The following is a 17,456-nucleotide window of genomic DNA, read 5'->3' on the forward strand; positions in this document are numbered from 1 at the left end:
AAATACTATCTAATATCTACCAGTAACCAGGAAAATAAAGAAGGGACAGCCTGCTTACATAACTATTATGAGGAGGCAGCACATGTCCCATGGGTGTCAGGTTGGTTTTTTTTTCCCTGCAATTTCAATTCTTCTCTTTCTCTTCTGTGTCTTTGTTTCCCTTTCATTCCTGATTTTAGGGATTTCAAAGGGAATAATTTTCACTACTTTTGGTCTATTTCCCTATACCCAATTTCATCTTGGTACAATTGGTTGTAGTCACTCCATTTAAAATTTTCTGGATTTTTCGATTTCAGTTTCAATTGACCATATCCCCTTTCTGGAGTGTTTGTTCAGCTCTGTCCTCTGATTTCAAAATTTCATTCCGTTTCCACACTTTAAAGACAATAATTGGTAAATTCAAGCTAGTCTACTCCTTGATGAAAGACAGCTTTTTAGCAGAGCAGTAACTGTATTATGACCTGCAGGACATGCTGCTTGTGCAGCTACTTGCAGAACTAACGTCTGTGAATGCTCTATGGTGAAACAACTTGCTGTTCACCCCATACAATGACCTGCAGTTGCTAATTCATCTTTGCTGCGTTCAAAGCAATGCAGTGTCTAAATGCTGGTGGAATAGATGGATGAAATGTGTGTCTTACTGCAGTAGAAAATGAGAGAGCAAGGGATGTAGGTCTGAAACAAAATACACAAATTGTTTATATTGTTAACTAGGGTAATGTTCTACCTCAGTAATTCCAAAATTAAAAAGCTGCAAGCGAAATTGTGCACAGAAATAAAATTGGTTTATAGCTTCGTTTGTTGCAGGGTGGGGGTGATGAGAAGGGAAAACACAAAGTCCCAATATAAAACTACTAATAGGTTAGAGTGCTGAAATGCCTAAAACAGCATTCTACTATGTGACTCAGTCACAGTACATTGCTGCGAGTTAAAACAGGCAAGGCATCAGCCAGTTAATTTTTCCTTGTAACAGAAATATGTCTTCTTCTGTTCTGGAACAAGTTTAGTTAATTAGGACTAACTTGGTTCCAATCAGTATTTTATGTGGCGCTTTCTCCATTTTGCTCTAAAAAAGCTTTGATAGCTGTCACAACTCCAAGGCAGCAAAGGAGACTAACAATGAGCAATTGAAAGGTTTCTAAATGTACTAGTGATCACAAAAAAGAAATAATGATTTAGTGAAATTCTTCCCACAATTGTAAGATTTTTTTTTATAGCAATCCTAACTCCGTAATTTTCAATGGTTCTGTTCTAGCATCTCTTCTTGCACATTGTTGCTGAATAGAAAAGAAGACCCCTGATAAACACATGTTAAATGAGAGAAGCAGCATCTCTGAGCACAGATGCTTTCAGTTAAAAAATTGTTAAACCAAAATGCCACTGCAGCACAGTGCTGCCAAGTTTGTACATACTGATGGTAGACCACTTCTTTGGTGAATGCAAAGGGGGAATCTGCTAACTGCTAATTTGTTCTGTTGATGTCTCAGCAAAACTCTAGAAAGAAAAAACCTAAATGGGATTTAGGTATCAAGTAGAAGGAGCTAAAATTTAGAACGTGTGTGAAGGCTTTATTCACTATTCAATTTTCATGTCCTAATCTGTGGAATCTTAGTATGAAGTTGAATAGATTTCTAACTATACAGGATCTTGCATCATGGTAAGACATAAGTGTTCTTAAAGCACTTCCCTAGTTATGCCTCCCAAAACAAAGTAGTCTCATAAGCATGGTCAGCTGTCAGCTACTTCTGTCAAGAAGCTAGTAGGTTTTTTTTACTATGGAATAGCTGGAATGGGGAATCTTAGTACAGCTGGTTCCCTGTTAAATGATGAATCATATCCATCCTTTGAATAAGGAGCTGATGTCCCCTAAAACACTCTTCTTCTACACTACATATTGCTATGTAAGAACTGAAATAAAATGGCAACAGGGTCAGGGAAATAAATGCTTCTCTGTGCATCTCACACAAGAAACACTTATTGCTAATCATAATTATGGGTGTAATGTTGAAGTGTAGCTGTTACCAACAACTGACAGACTCAAGTAGCTAAGTGAGGGCTTTCAGTGACATCTTAGTACTACCAAATAAAATGACAACAGTTACAGCAAAAAAATTTGAACTGATTTTTTGAAAATAATTTACTAAAATATACAAGTACATTTTCCTTTTCAGTATAAGTTACATAATTGCATACATTTTTAGCTCTTCCTAGGTGCTTTTGGTAATAAGGCAGCAGCAGTGGGCTGATGACTAAAACCTTCAGCATTGCTCTGTACACAAGGAGTCAGTGCAAGGATATATTTTCTAGCAATATACATATTTACTGAATACACTGAAGATGAACCTAATTTTTATTTGATACAGCTCAAGCAAAAGTGGACTGTAGTGCAATTCTTGCTTATGGGAAAAGAAAGCCTGTATAGTAAAATATAAATTAAGGATGCTCAAACCACAATTTGTTTACTGGAAGCTGTTAATGAAACATTTAACTTAACCACAACTATTTGTGCTTCATTAAAAAAAAACAAACAAGTTATAAACTAAAACCTTATTTGTAAAAGTTCTCTGCAGAACAGTGCTTACTGCAAGACATACAGTGCTTTGGTGGTAGAGCTTCCATGTGCTATCATGGAAAAATGTTTCTAGAAGAAATAATTCTCTTACAAATCAACAGCTTCCTGACAAAAGGGAACTGGCAACTTTGAAATGCTTGTTCCCTTTCTCTGTGAAAGAACAAGCCCTGACAAAGGAAAACATGTACTGTGTTAAAAGCTATTGTGGCACAAAAGTCAAAACTGGCCCCTGGGCAGGTTCATCAGTTCAATACCTATATTGTCTAGTTCAAGTTTATTCAATGTGGTCTTAACAGGCTGTTTCAGATTACTAGAAGAGGAGTACTCTGATCATTTCCTTCATCGGTCTTGGTTCAAGTCAGTGAAGCAGATGCTTCTAGCCTAAGTCTTCTTATTAGTAGTAAAAGGATCAGAATAATGATCATGCAAACTTCTTCTTTGTAGCAGTAAACCGTTCCATGTACTACAAACAAAAAAAAAATCTATTATTTTTTTCAGAAATTAATAGAGGATTCAAACTACTAAAAGCAGCTGAGCTTCTGCTCTCAGACTCAAAAACAGTCTGCATTAAAGCACGTTATTAGAGCTTTAATTTCAAACAAAGACACCCCCAAAACATTTCTGGCATTTGCTGCAATTCAGATTAATGGTCAGATCTCCAGTGTTAAGGATGAACTAATATTAAATACTTAATGAATGCTGTATAATTCAAAGCATCCTTTATTTTTAGTCACATCTAAGTGAAGATACGCTTGTCATTATTAGCTACCCTTCAAAAGATGCTGATGAAAGAACACTGACCCTGAATCCTACAAGGAAATTACCTTTGAAGAACTCCTGGAGACGTTTTCAGAGGTTAGTTATGAATCCAGTAGCAGTGACACCACCAACAGACTATTTGGTGCTTTTATTCACCAGCATAAATGCTTAGTATTCTGAGTAAGGACTTCACCAGAAGTTTCTTAAAAGAAGACAAAATAACCCAAAACAAAACAAAACACAAACCTTGTCATAACCTTCCAGTTCTCTGAGTTTCTTGATTTCAAAAAGGTTGCCTTCTACTGCAAGCAGTGAGATCTGGGAATCACTGAGGATACTCTGAGGCAGCATGCTGAGTTCTAGACAATTTTCTTCTAAACGCAAGACTTTGAGGCGTGGACAGTGGGAGATCTGCATCGAGATCTGGGAAATCTTGTGAAATAAAAAGAAAAGAGAAACGGGATTAAAATGGTAGTGATCAATAATTATTAAGTGATCTGTTTCCCACTTACACAGAACAACTACCATATTGTAAATATAAGGTACATTAACAGCAAGTACTTAAAAGCAATGCATAAGTAACAAATTATCAAAAATCAAAATAACTTTTTTTATTCCATGATGACAAGCAACCTACACATATCTTTATCACATTCCTACTCAAGAACTGTTCAAATCTTTTTCTGCGTGACTAAATTCAGGATTTTTTTGTTCATCAAATCAGGCAGTTGATATATTGGTACAGAAAATCTAGTTATGATTCCTCATTTCAGTTGTGTCCAGGAGATGTCTTTTAACTGTAAAGTTTTGATGGTCTCATCTTATGTTCCATGGCTGTACTAAGTCCTAAATCTACATTCCCACAACATCTCAGTTACCAGACCTGATTCTGATTCAAATTGAGTTCAATAGCCTGCAGTTCTCCCACAGTGTCAGGGACATTTTGGATCTGGTTTTTTGAAAGATCTACCACATCCAAATGGCGAAGACCAGAGAGTTGTGTGGGCACAGTCCGAAGCTGGTTTCCAGAAAGGCTCAGGGTTTTGAGAGCTGAAAGTTGTCCAAATGCAGCCGGTAGCTGCCTCAAGTGATTGCCATTCAAGTGTAGTGTTTCCAGTTTTTTCAGTTTACACAGCTCCTCAGGTAAAGCAGCTAGAGAAAAATGACAGAAAAACGTATCACCTCAAGAGCAGTAAACATTCATACCCATTTAATTCAAATGAGCTTCTGCAGGGAGAACAGTGCTGTATTAAGCAATTTCTCACTACTGAATTCCTCCCCAATTTCCAGTAAAGGCACAGATCCCTGCATAGAAACTTAAGCCCACAGACAACATGTGCTTTTTAAACCATCATCCATAAATGTATCAAAAATAATCTGCAGACAAGGCAGACCTTCAAATCACAGTGTGAAATCACTTCAGTTCTGAATATTTTAGCCTGTCAGTTACAGCCTTAACTAACTTAAGGACTAAAGTTAGTCCTTACTTCTGTCAATGCATTCTATGACACTTGAAATACCACAAAATTTACACATTTGCCCTTTAAAGGTATTACTCAACTTATAGAAGTAAGTTAGGAGATTATTCATACTGTGTCATACCAAACACCACCAGGTAAGGTCTGCTGGCATCCATTCATCTCTCTTTACACCTACACATGTGCATAACCTCTAACACTCCTGAGCTGCACTATAGAGTCAATCAGGTTTGTAAATTATCTTTGTTCTTTCAAAAAGCCAGATAATACATAATTAATGCATAAAACCCCTAGTTTCCTCATTGTGGTTTTTCCATAATGATGGATGCTTGTTTAACAGAAACAGTAATAACAGCTGAATGGCCAGCAACAGTGTCTACACGTCATCTTCATTACCTGTTCTCTAGGCAAGTACTAAACCATCTGGCACTGTTAAATCCTCAAGTCAGATTAAGTCACAGCACAAAACCTCTATGGGTTTAAGTACTCATGTGTCATTGTAAAATTGATAATACACTAAGCAGCAATATTCTAGTTTTGTAGAATTTAAGATTGAGAGTTTTTCATCCTGTACAAAAATTCCAAAGATTTCAGTTCAGGTGACTAAACTCCCCATTTACATCTTGTGAGAGTTAAATAATTAAATTTAGTTTTGGATAGAGAAAATAAGTTATTATTTTAAAAATCAGTGGAGATATTAATTAGCAGGCATACTCAGTTTGTTGTTGTTTAGAGCAAGGCTCTTCAAAAAGGAAAATTTTCCAATGAGAGGTGGCAAGAGCTCTATTTTGTTGTTTGACAAGTCTATTGTCCTTAAGTTGCTTGTTAGCTTCTGCAGATCTTCAGGAAACTATTGGGGGGAAAAAGATACAGCATTTAAAGAGTTAATACAAATTTGAATGTTCAAGTCATACAGATAAAATTTTAATTGTCTCACTGTTGCATACTGTCATATGTATCACAATGTCCAAGCACCACAGTGTGATTAGCAAATTTGTTTATCACATATTTTTTAAAATATTTTTTCATCTGGAGAGGGGAAAGGGAAAAGAAAACACTAACATCTAGAAGAGCAGTTTTTCATCCAAATAAGTAAAATTTAAAACATTACATTTTCATCCTCTTATGTGTTTCTTTAAACATGCCTATCCTTTAAAATACTCTATAGCCAGTTAATAACTCTATATTTTAGCAGAGTAGATATGAGAATTTTTCTCCTGCTTTCCTTTTTAAATAACTATGTATACCATTTCCCTTATTCTTATTTACATCCTGTACCATTTTGGTACTGAGTCTTGGCCCTCAGGTGAATAAAGAAAACCTGACAATCACCATCAAGGAGTCCTGGTGAATAAGCCAGTGGTTTTGATCCTCCTTTGGCTTGACAGAGAAAAAAAAAGTGAGGAGGTAGGACAGTGGAAGAAGATATATTAGAAAAGGCTTGGAAAGTTACTGTAATATAGAGTTATTTTTGGCTATCCTGTGAATTGTTGCTTGACTTATGTTTCCACGACATTCTGGCTTTTTCTGCAGTTGTGTCTAAGTTAAGATAATTTCCAATATAATAAACTTTCAGGATGCTTGCTGCCAGCCCAATGAACAGCCTGTACAGACTATTCATATAGCTATAACTAAATATAGCATAAGCACCTAAATGTGACAAATTGTGGAGTATCTTTCTAAGTTATAAAATGGTTATAAAATTCATATTTTCCCCCTCGAGTTTACAGCCATTTTCTAAAAGCACAACATCATAGCTAGTATCTTTTGAGCATATGTGCACTGTAAAGCATACGCTGATACAAGTGCCCTGACAGATAAATCCTCAATCAGAAGACAAGGCAAGCAAAAATGGGAAAAGCAAAAACAAACTTGAAATATTTTTCATGACTGCTTATAGGAAATACATGTATGCAAGTGCATTACAACCACAGGTGTGAATTTCTCTCTGAAAGTGTCAATCATACACACAAACAGCCATGTTTCCCCTCCCAGTACATTACCTCAGTAAGTCCCTTTCCCGTTAGCTGAAATACACCAGTTTTCTGTGCTGTCTCCAGGTGGGCTTTTAGTGCACTATTTCCCATCCTAACAGTTCTCTGTCAAGCACACGGAGTTCAAGTGATGGTGTCAGCCAGTTTTACTCTGTGCTAGAGAACTGCAATCCAAAGTCTCTGTGATAAAGCAAATTAAAAAGTCATTTTTTGTAGTGCACTGTCCCCAGCACTACAAGCATTCTGACACAATGAAGCATTTTTTCACTGCTTTGTTTTCATCTCCCTCATAACTAAAACCTGGAAGTATAAAGGTTTACCTAGGTTTACCTAGATTAAGGTGTATTCCTTACAGCAGTTTGATTACTGAAACTATGCAATAAGCACAGTCAAAACTAAGAGAAAACTGCACATTTCTGTATTTTCCCTCTTTCGAGGCCCCGCGCCTAAGGAGATTCTCCACGGAGACGGGTTGTGATTTCTTTGGCATCTACCAGCGCTGGCCTGCCGACACAGCTATTGTTTTATTTGGGCTTTTTTGAGACCTTTACCCTATTTAGAGAGCGGACTCCTCTGCCGTGCATATCAGCAGAGACACGACGCCCACCTCCGTAACCCCAGCGGGGTTTAATCCCAGGGCGCACGGGTCACAGGCCCGGGATTAGTGCCGGGTTCGCACCGGGCGGTGGGCAATGAAACCTGGGGGACAGCACGGAAGCAGCGGCGATCGGAGACGCGGGCCCCCCGGCAAGCGGCGAGGCCAGCCCTGGCCCGCAGCAGGCCGCGCTCCCCCCGCCCCAACCCCGCCCGGCTGCTCCGGCCCCGATCCCCGCAGGGCCGGGAGCCGCCGGGCCCGGCCCGGCCAGGCCCAACGCACCTGTCCGGGCGCCGCTGGCAGACGCTCCGCGGCGGCGGAGCCCCGGCCCGTCCCCAGCGCTCCGCCCTTCCAGAACCGCCGCTCCCGCAGCGCCCGCCCGGAACCGGACGCGTGTCAGCACCGTTCCTGCCACGCCCGCCATGGCGGCCTTCAAGCCCCCTATGCTCCTGCGGGTCGCCGGGCGTTCGTCCGTGGCCGCCGCCAGGCTCAGGCACAGCCTCCGCCCCCTGCCCTGCGGGGCGGGCAAGCCCGAGCTCAGCTCCGATTCCGAGCTGGATGGCGATGGCGATGCCGAGCTGGAACTGGAGCTGGAGTGTCTCAGCGAGGAGAGCGATGAGGAGCAGGGCGCCGGCGCGCCCCGGCCCTCGCAGCGCTCGGCGGTGGCCGCGCTGCTGGAGCGGTGCGTGGCGGCGGGCGCCGTGAGCCAGGTACCGCCGGCACAGCGCCGCGGGTAGCGCTGCTCTCCTGAGCTGGGCCGTATTGCCGAGCGCGGCGGAGAAACAGCTTTAAACTACTACAAGTCACTCTGGAGCATTTGCCCGGTGCGTTCGTGCTGCTGATTGCATTCTTCCTGTTGTCTTACTTTCAAAGGAAACCTTGGATTTAACTTGCAGAAGAATGCCATGCTTTGCAAAATTCGCGGAGATGGAAGAAATGGTAAACATGGAAGCTGAAATTAATGAGGTACAGCCTTTACTATTGTCAGTGTACACTCAACACTTCAATACCTGGAGGTAATAGAGGGCCCTGATGAAATATCAGACTGCCACATGGCATGTTGTTTCATGTTATGAGGGATTTGTTAACAGTTCAGCTGTTTAACAGTTGGCATTTTTTCTTCCCAGTGGACTGAGTTGTCATAAAGAAAATAAAACTATGAAACAAAATTTTAGGTTGTAAGTAGAAGGATTCAGTAGGCTGCACCTTTGACTAAGGTGTTACCTGAATTTTTTTCAAGAAACTGAACAATAAAGGATAATTTGTAGTTTACTTCACTACTCAAAAATGTGTCTCTTTGTAGGCAATTTTGTTGGTTAGCAGACAGTAACCTCAGACATTTCGTACTGCTTTAAGCGAGGCTGATTTTAGGCTGTTGCCTTGTACTTTGTAATGTTAGTTTAGACACTACATAGACTATGAAACTGCTTTGTAAGAGATATAAGTAGGAGAGACATGTGTTCGAAGGGTAGACTATTCAGTGATTAAGGAATTGGCAGGAGAAGAGCACTGGGCACAGCAGAAGGATGGGATGCCATCCAGAGGGACTGGGCAAGCTTGAGAAATAGGCTCCAAAAACCTCATGAGGCTCAACAAGACTAAATGTGGGATCCTGCCCCTGGGTCAGGGCAATCCCAGACATGAGTACAGGCTGGGAGATGAGCTCATTGGGAGCAGCACTGTGCAGAAAGGAGTTGGGGTTTCTTGTGGATGAAAAGTAGGATCTGACCTGGCAATGTGCCCTCACAGCCCAGAAAGCCAACCACATCCTAGGCTGCATCAAAAGCAGTGTGGCCAACAGGGCCAGGGAGAGGATTCTCCTCTTCTGCCCTTGTGAGACCCCACTTGAAGTGCTGTGTCCAGGTCTGGGATCCTCAGAGCAGGAGAGAAGTGAACCTGTTGGAGCAGTTCCAGAGGAGAGCCATAAAGATTATGCAAGGGCTGGAACACCTCTCCTACAAAAACAGATTCAGAGAGCAGGGATTCTTCATCAGCCATCTGATACTTAAAGGGGGCTTAAGAAAAGCGGGAGAGTGACTTTTTCCACAAGCAGAAAATGCTAGGACAGGGAGCAATGGGTTTAAACTAAAATAAAAGAAATTAGATTAGATTAGATTTTAGGAAAAAAATCTTTACTGTGATGGTGGTGATACGCTGGGACGGGTTGCCTAGAGAAGCTGTGGATTCCCCATCCCTGAAAGTGTTCAAGGCCAGGTTAGAGGGGTCTGAGCAACTTAGTCTGGTGGGTGATATCCCTACCCATTGGCAGGGGCTTGAAACTAGATGATTTTTAGGGCCCTTTCAATCCAAGCCATTCTATCATAAGTTCTGCAGTTTAGGAATGAGTTAAAGGATCTGTCTTTTCCACCACACATCTCCAAATTATTTAGGTTTGTCTTTTTAAACAGCCTTTTTTTTTATTGACCAAAAATGTCCCACCCAGCAGTAGAAATTCTCCAGAGAGCAGGGCAACATGTTCCTGTGCTGATGCTCACCCTCTTTCACACACATGCTCTCCCTATGCTGCCGCTTTCTCCTCCACCCCAGGAGAGTCAACAGTGTCTGGATAAGTATGTTAAAAATGCGTTTTCATTTGATGTTATTGCTGTTGTAGATAAAACTGAAAACTGAAATGCTGCAGTTGGAGAATGAGACAGCAGACATTACTCACCATTTTTACTTAGGTAAGTGCAGTTGTACCTTAGAAAAACCAAGAGTCTTAAATTAGCAGCAGAATAATGTTTTATCTGACTACATGACACTTCCAGAAGTTATTGCAGCAGTCATCTCTGAATAACTTGTTAGAGTTGGTAGGTGTTTTATTAAGACCTAAAGCATGTTTCCATACTAGTTGAGCTTGCACTCTGCTGTCTCATAGAAGGTCCATGTGTAACTCATTCTCCAAAAAGGTGTGGGAGGTGTGGTCAGCTCCCCAGGGTCAGTGCATCATCAGTTCTGAGATCATCAGTAACCATTGACCTGCATGTGCTACTCTGCTTCTTTTCCAGAAACTCAGTGTATGGCTGTTGCATCTCTATCCTCCCAAACTTGCTACATTTTTAATTTAGCAATTGGGGAGCACGTGCATTGATTTCTCTGTTATTGCACATTTTGTCCACTACAATTTTATGTGTACTTAAAAATATTCCAGCTTGCTACTGTTGTGCTAGACTAATGAAATCTGTCATGATACTTCACAGTGCTATGGTATAGTTGACTTTATCTCACAGAGAATTTACTTAGAGCTATAGATAATGTAAAGCAATTATATCAATCTCTAAAAAGTAGGTATTGTGACTTTGAGTCACAAATGCTGGTACTAAAATCATACATGCTCCAAGAAAAGCCATTCTGATTAATGTCCCTTGAACGTCCACTGCAATAGGTCAGTATTTTCCTTTCTGTCTTCAGGAGAAATCTTTCTCTTGTTTTAGCAGGACAATAGGTTCAACTTTGCAATTTTATTTTATAGGGAAAAAGTGCGAGATTTTGCAAGATATGAACAGACACCTGGAAGCCGTACTGAAAGAGAAGAGGGATCTCAGAAAGAGGTTGCTCAAACACAGATGTCAAGAAAGCCTGCCTATTGAGGCTACTTATCGCAGGTAGGTACACAGAAAATCCTTTTTCTTGTTTGCAGGAGGCCCAGTTAATTTGAACTAACAGACAGTAAAAATCATATGTTTTCAATAATTTTCCACTGGTAGACTTTAAAAATGGTAGCAAAACCTCATCTAAAAGTGGGTAGTTTACTCATTGGTAAATTCACAGAAAGGAAGTGATACATATTTTATGAATATTTACTGAGGTTATTGGTCTTGTCTTTAGAAGTCTACAGAACAAGTTGTGATGTATTGTTTTAAACAAATGTGCTACATGCTGGGTTTGTTATGCTTCTCCCAAGCAGGAGTTGTTACTTTAGCATTGGGTGTCTTTGTTCCACTGTTGCTTGCTTGGAACTAAACATGACTAATTCCCAGACATGCATAGTGCATGTTATAAAAGTATAGTCCTTATTCTTACAGTCTAAAAATCTAGCCCAGGTACTGAAGGAGTTTACTTCTGTAATTCTTGCCCTGCTTGTTGCTAAGAGTCATACAAGAAGTGTGATTGCAGAAAAGTTAATTAGATGTTTAGGTACTTGCATAAAGCTGTAAAAGGGGATTAAGAAAAGCAGGGCAATGAAAAAGAACTTTTAAGTATTAAATTTTTGTTGTTTAGCACAACTTTTGAGCTCATTTTTGGTTACAGGTCTGTAGTAGAGTTGTTGAATGAGGCTGTGACTTTCATTGAGAAGCTTGAAAGCCATTTGCAGTCTGTGAGAAGCATCCCTCAGGTACCACATATGATGAACAACATGGTGAGTAGTAAAAGAATTGAGCTAGCTGTCTTCTCCAGCATGAAAAATGCAGTGCTGTTTGGTTGTTTAGGTTACTTCTATGTGCTGACAAGATGTATAGAGACTAAATCCACCTCTTTTCTGTTTCAGGACACCACTTTGTCAAAAACAGAGGTGCTCATGATAGAATTGAGGGAGCTGACAGAGCAAATACTGAAATGGGAAGAACTGCAGAAAGAAGTGTATTCTAACAATGTATGCAATACTGCTGACTTGGACTTTGGCTTATCTTTAATCTAACGAATCCTTTTCCTCAACTTGGATGACTACTCAAAGAACTACATTCTTAGACTCTTCTGTGAAAACTGAAACATAAGTCTCTTTTAATCCAACAGAGTCTTTGTAGGTAGTTATATTTCTGTTATTAAGTAACAGTTCTCCAACTATTTACTAAAAAAAAGGGCAATGCTCATAGGAAGATAGGCTAATGAGAAACCTGTTAAAGAGTTCCTTTCTGGAATAGTTTGATAGGGGTCCCTTGGAGCCTATATCTTCAATGGAAAATTGTTTCAGTTTTTTTTTGCACTTGCTATAGTATCTCAATTCATTTTTGTAAGCATCTTGATAAAACACTGTATTTTGTATGTTGCCATAAAACTTTAATAAAAGTGCTAGATTTCAAAAGGTCAGTTTCTTCAGCTTTTAATTTTGTTACAAAATCCTATAATTAAAATTACGGAGCAAAGTCTTAGGTCCAAGCTTATGCTTCTATAGGAGTTCCAATCAAGAAATTAAATAAGTTTTAAATTACAGTTTATTATGACTGATGTGGTTTTGTGGGAAAGCAGGAAATGGACTTGCTAATATATGACAGATCTACTGATTTGGAAACCATGCTTCAATGGTAACGATAAATATATTCTTCAGATTCTCTTTTTCTGTTGTTTGCCCGATTTTCAGTGTCCCACTTGGAATAAAACTCTTGTTCCATGAGTACGATTGACAGTTTATCAAAACCATTGATTGTCCCAATTTGTAGCCCTCATGAAGAGATGGGTTGGTACACTGTCACCGGCAGGACATCTATAATCCAGCATAGCTGGTTGTCTTTGGAGGGTGCCCGGTTTTGTATTCAGGATGTGAAATAGACACAGAAGTGGTGCAGATGTATTCCTTTCTATTGTTGTATCATTTGTTATGTGAACATCTACCTGTTGATTCCTGCTGCTGAAATAAGAACATTTTGCTTTCTCAAAGTAACCACTGGGTGGCTCAGTAGCACAAAGTTCACAAGTTTATCTGATTATTGCATATAAACTTAAAGTAGAATTAATGAAGAACTCTTTGGCTCTTTGTTGAGCACACTCTATTAAAACTTACTTGTATTTGGTCTATTTTATATTTAAACTTTTCTGAGAATCTCATTTTAATCTTCGCAACCATTCTGCAGAGTGTGAATGCAAGTTAACAATTTAACAATTCTCTAGCATACTGTGTAAGCTATACAGTACAGCTGTTGAGGAACATCAGCTGGTGCTCCTCTGCTGCTGCTGAGAAAAGTTAAGAGGATAGAAACAATTTGAATTAGGTTTAAGCAGAATGTCACTAGATAGAATCTAAGAATATAAACTGGTGTTTGAGTCCCACAAGCATTAATGGGATCTTTGTGTCAACACTTGCTATACATTGTTACAGGATTTGAGTCCAAAGTCCCATGTCACTGTTTTTTTCAGATGTGGAAATCAAGGTGTTCTTCCACACAACTGCAGAGAACCTGACATTTTTAATAAAAATGCCTTGCACATTCTGTGACATGGGAGAAAACAGAACAATAGATGATCATAGGTTGGACTCAATGAGCTGAGTCTTTTCCAAACTAGTTGATTCTGTGATGTTTGTCAATCAATGTCCTCTATACATATTCTAGGCTTAGACTCTCACTCTCCGTGTCTTACAGTGATGATTTAGATCAGGCACATTAAAGCTGTTGAAATTTAATAATTTTAAAGCACAATTTAATAATTTTAGAACACAAAGAGTTACAATGAACAAACTGACTACAAAACATTGTAGTCAGTTTGTTCATTGTAACTCTTTGCCATTTCCCAAAGAGTTGAGCATATTTTCTTCTTTTACTGTATCTACTTTTGAAGAGTTGACTGGAGTTGGTAGAGTTTGCTAATTTAGCTAATTGCCATTTGCCAGTGATGTGTCAATTAATTCTTTAGTGCGATTTAAAGGGACAAATCGAAGTATACAGTGATTCACAGCTTGTAGGTATTCATTTTAGCATCTCTGTGGTGAATGGAGTATTGGGACCCAAGGATTTATGGCATTCTTCACTTGGGAAAACTTCTGAAATGTGGTACCTTTTTCCTTTAGATATAACATTTCTGGACTTTAAGACAAACTGTTTCATGAAAATAACTATACATAAAGTACAAAAAAGTAGTTAAAACAGAAGCTGTTTAAATATAAAAACAACATAGGACTCTAAAACTCTCATATATGATATTCAGATATGGCACAGTTTATCATATTTTGAAATGCAAAACCAGAAGTCCATTTAAAAATTTGCATTGGCAAATGGAATTGTCAAAATCAAACAGGACTTGCCTATTGAGCCTGACATCTTCTTTATGCCAATGCTATTTGCTCTTGCATCTTCCTGTAACATCAGTAGCTGACAGAGACAGTATTCTAAAATAAATTTTTTTAAAACTTTCCGTGACTTTTATATTACTCCAAGTACAAAACTTCAATCAATGCAACAACTATATCTTGATTGCAATTAAAATTCTTTGGAAGTTTCAAAATTTTCTTTTAGATCCTAAGTACGACCTACATGAAGATTGGATGTTTCCAAAGGAATCTAAAACACTTGAGACCTTTCCTTTAGCACTAATAAGGAAGGGATATTTGCCTTCCCTAAATTCCTGTCTAATTAATGTGGAGGGCTTACAGTGCTCGTCCCTAGTGATGCTTTAAGGGCATCACCCTTAATCGGGCTGGTTTTGCCCATTAACTCTTGGGTGAAACCCGCGCTGTTTTGCTGCTGCAAAGAGAATTTGAGGAGGAGCGCGGAACCGCCGTCTCTTTCTCCGGGGGTGCCGCTGTCCCGGGCAGACCTGTCCCAGGCGGAAAAGCGCGGTTTGGATGCTGGAGAGGCTGCGCACGGCTGCTCCGGGCAGGCTTTCCCCGAAACGCCTGCTCTCTGTCCGGGAAAGTGTCTGTGCATTCCCTCCGCGGGCGCTGCCTGGGCCGGGCTCTCTCCTGCCCTGCCCTCCCCGGCGGGGCGGGACGGGCCGGGACGGACGGACGGACGGGCGGCTCCGCTCCGCTCCTCCCGCTCCTCCCCGCTCCGCCCGGGATGCGGGGCCGGGGCGCGGGCGGCCGCAGCCGCTGGGCGTGAGCCGAGCCATGGCCAACGTCAAGGTAGCCGTGCGGGTCCGGCCTCTGAGCAAAAGGTGCGGAGCGACGCGGAGGGGCACGGGAGGCTCGGGGGCCGCGGCAGCGGGGGTGAGCGGGCGCCGCGGGTCCTGTCCGGGCGCCGCGGGTCCTGTCCGGGTGTCGCCGGTCCTGTCAGCCGGGACGGGATCAGCCGCGGCTGAGGGAGGCACGGCAGGAGGGGCGGCAGCCTCTCGCCGCCTCGCTAAGTAGCTTGGAAAATTTGCTTCGAAAAATCACCAGTGGAGCTGTTAGGCTGACTTCCCTCTTCCTGAGCTCCCCGAAACAGGCCAATTGTTATACAGGGTCCAGGAGTCTTCCCTTCCCCTTCTGTTGTTGCTGTTTTTTCCACGGGAGGCAGAGCCGGATATTCCCATTGTCGCTCAGCTCCGCTCCCTCCCCGGTTTACTTGGCTCCAATGGAAATCCCAAAAGTTACATGTTACAGCTGGAAGACAACTCCCACAAACAAGAAGATGCCATAGCACAATGCTCTGGTGTTATTTGTAAATAATACGTGCTTAAAACCTTCCAGACTTGGAAATTCGGAGCAGAAAAGAAAGAGAAAAAGCCAGCAGCCCAAATGTCAGCGGCTGGTGATTTACTCCTCCTGTTAAAGCAATCCTATAGCACTCCAAACAGGAATGGTTTGAAAAGTGGTACAAGCTCTGAGGGCCAGTCTTTGATTTGATGCTGCCTTTCTTTTTGGTACGAGTTCCTCATGTTGTCTTCTGACTGCACAGACTTTTGTGATAAATAACTCTTTCATGCGGTAGAGAAAATGATTCTTGAAGAGTTGCCCAGCCAGAAAACTAGCCTAGTCATTTAGCCAGCAGTACACTAGCGTATTTTGGAGTCTTTTGTTCTTATTTGGCTATGGATTTTTATTTTATTTTCAAGAAAAGACACCAGAGAGTTTTGAATAAAATTTAAAATCCCACCCAAAACAAGCCTGCAAGTATTAATAGAAAAGAGAAATGTGCAAACTAATTTGCATGTTTTCAATACACTTTGCCTTTAAGTCAAAGCTAACTGACTGTAAAAATACTCTGTCCATAATTTTAGTTAAAATCATGCTTGGGTTGTATAGCTCTGATTTGTTGTTCAGTGGTGAACAGAACAGATTTTAATAGATACTGGTCTATTTTGAGAAGAGCTGCAGCATTGAAGTAAGCTAAGTTTAACCTTTTATTGCTTGGTGTTGCTTTAGCCATGGATATATTAGTTGATTTTTATCATGACCTTCCCTCTCACTAGATCCTCCTTGGTGAGGAATGTTGTAGCACATCTGTCTTCATGTTTTTCTGGGATGGGTTTAAATAGCACATAATATTGAATATGTCATTATAGCAACAAACAGCACCTGTAACTGTCAGATAAGGTGAGATAAACAGGAAAACCTTTGGTGTAGTCAGTGTGGGCCAGCTGTTTGGAGAGGAGGGCAGGATCAGAGAGGTGGGCAGCTTTCTGCACATGGGAGGAATTAATCTGAGGCTGAAACAGAAATGTTTGTATGAAGGTGAGAGCGGAAACTCAGGGGGTAATGGAGAGAGAAGCTGTTAAGTAATTCCATATATTCATCTCGTGGGGGTGTAACAGATGGGATGGAAAGGGAGGCAGAGAACAGTCTCACGGTGTTTGACCCCAAAGGCAATAGGCCAGTTGATCCTTCTACTGTGCTGCCTCAGATGAGGTCAGCAAAGGCATTTTAAGATGGATTTTTATATTTTATAAATGGGAAAAGGAAGTGGTTGTATATCCTCTGTGAATAGGAGAATTTGCTTTCTAGCTTTGAACAACAGGGTTCAAATGTAATGACTTAGAGACAAATACCAAATATATGAATGCTTTGAGTAACCTTGATAGACATGGAAAAAAAATTCTCAGCGGGCTTAAAAGTCTGCTCTCTTCCATCTTATACTGTTTCCATACTGTCCTCACACAAACCTCCTGCTACCTTTGTACACACCCTCTGCAATTGCCCTAACAGGGTACCCATATTGCCACAGCTTCTATGACCTTTTAGGTGTTTTAAAAAAGGAGATTTCCCACAGTAAAAATTTCAGTTCAACTGGATTGAAGTACTGTACTCTATCTGTTTGTACGTTTTCTGTTACAGCCAAAAAATACTAAACCTGGCTTTTAAGAGTATCAGAAATTAGAAAGCTTCAGGCAAAGTCTAGAACTCATGGGTCCGTTGGTTTTTTCAAGACTACCACGCAGACTTCCTCATTGCTGCTCTTTGTTTAATTTACAATGGCAGATGAACGTTG

General features: G+C 40.7%; 3 protein-coding genes across 3 annotated transcripts in view; 2 read left to right on the forward strand and 1 right to left on the reverse strand.

The window, feature by feature from the left end:
* Positions 1 to 2,112: 2,112 nt before the first annotated feature.
* LRRC57 (leucine rich repeat containing 57) lies at positions 2,113 to 7,782 on the reverse strand. The gene is made up of 6 exons (XM_059475258.1): positions 7,681 to 7,782; positions 6,813 to 6,983; positions 5,524 to 5,659; positions 4,215 to 4,483; positions 3,578 to 3,763; positions 2,113 to 3,035 (listed from the first exon to the last, which is right to left on the reverse strand). The coding sequence occupies exons 2-6, from the start codon at positions 6,894 to 6,896 to the stop codon at positions 2,994 to 2,996; spliced, it is 717 nt and encodes a 238-aa protein (XP_059331241.1). The 5' UTR covers positions 6,897 to 6,983; positions 7,681 to 7,782; the 3' UTR covers positions 2,113 to 2,993.
* A 36-nt stretch (positions 7,783 to 7,818) lies between these two features.
* HAUS2 (HAUS augmin like complex subunit 2) lies at positions 7,819 to 12,421 on the forward strand. The gene is made up of 6 exons (XM_059474249.1): positions 7,819 to 8,108; positions 8,272 to 8,364; positions 10,013 to 10,082; positions 10,871 to 11,003; positions 11,650 to 11,758; positions 11,888 to 12,421. The coding sequence occupies exons 1-6, from the start codon at positions 7,821 to 7,823 to the stop codon at positions 12,035 to 12,037; spliced, it is 843 nt and encodes a 280-aa protein (XP_059330232.1). The 5' UTR covers positions 7,819 to 7,820; the 3' UTR covers positions 12,038 to 12,421.
* Positions 12,422 to 15,157: 2,736 nt separating this feature from the next.
* Positions 15,158 to 17,456, forward strand: part of STARD9 (StAR related lipid transfer domain containing 9) — a 94,021-nt gene continuing 91,722 nt past the window's right edge. The window contains exon 1 of the mRNA XM_059474891.1: positions 15,158 to 15,204. Within this exon, the coding sequence (XP_059330874.1) occupies positions 15,158 to 15,204 (47 nt within the window). The remainder of the gene's footprint in view (positions 15,205 to 17,456) is intronic.

Source organism: Ammospiza nelsoni, chromosome 6 (assembly GCF_027579445.1).
Source record: "Ammospiza nelsoni isolate bAmmNel1 chromosome 6, bAmmNel1.pri, whole genome shotgun sequence".
Taxonomy (NCBI): Eukaryota; Metazoa; Chordata; class Aves; order Passeriformes; family Passerellidae; genus Ammospiza; species Ammospiza nelsoni.

What these genes read in the sequence shown, in the direction of transcription:
- LRRC57 (XM_059475258.1), bottom strand. Translation starts at nt 6,896, where the DNA reads ATGGGAAATAGTGCACTAAAAGCCCACCTGGAGACAGCACAGAAAACT. An exon ending in TCAATTTGAATCAGAATCAG is followed by an intron (nt 3,764 to 4,214) that starts GTCTGGTAACTG and finishes TTATTTCACAAG; the next exon opens with ATTTCCCAGATCTCGATGCA. An exon ending in AACTGGAAGGTTATGACAAG is followed by an intron (nt 3,036 to 3,577) that starts GTTTGTGTTTTG and finishes TTTTGTTTGTAG; the next exon opens with TACATGGAACGGTTTACTGC.
- HAUS2 (XM_059474249.1), top strand. Translation starts at nt 7,821, where the DNA reads ATGGCGGCCTTCAAGCCCCCTATGCTCCTGCGGGTCGCCGGGCGTTCG. An exon ending in TGGAAGCTGAAATTAATGAG is followed by an intron (nt 8,365 to 10,012) that starts GTACAGCCTTTA and finishes TTGCTGTTGTAG; the next exon opens with ATAAAACTGAAAACTGAAAT. An exon ending in TACTCACCATTTTTACTTAG is followed by an intron (nt 10,083 to 10,870) that starts GTAAGTGCAGTT and finishes TTTATTTTATAG; the next exon opens with GGAAAAAGTGCGAGATTTTG.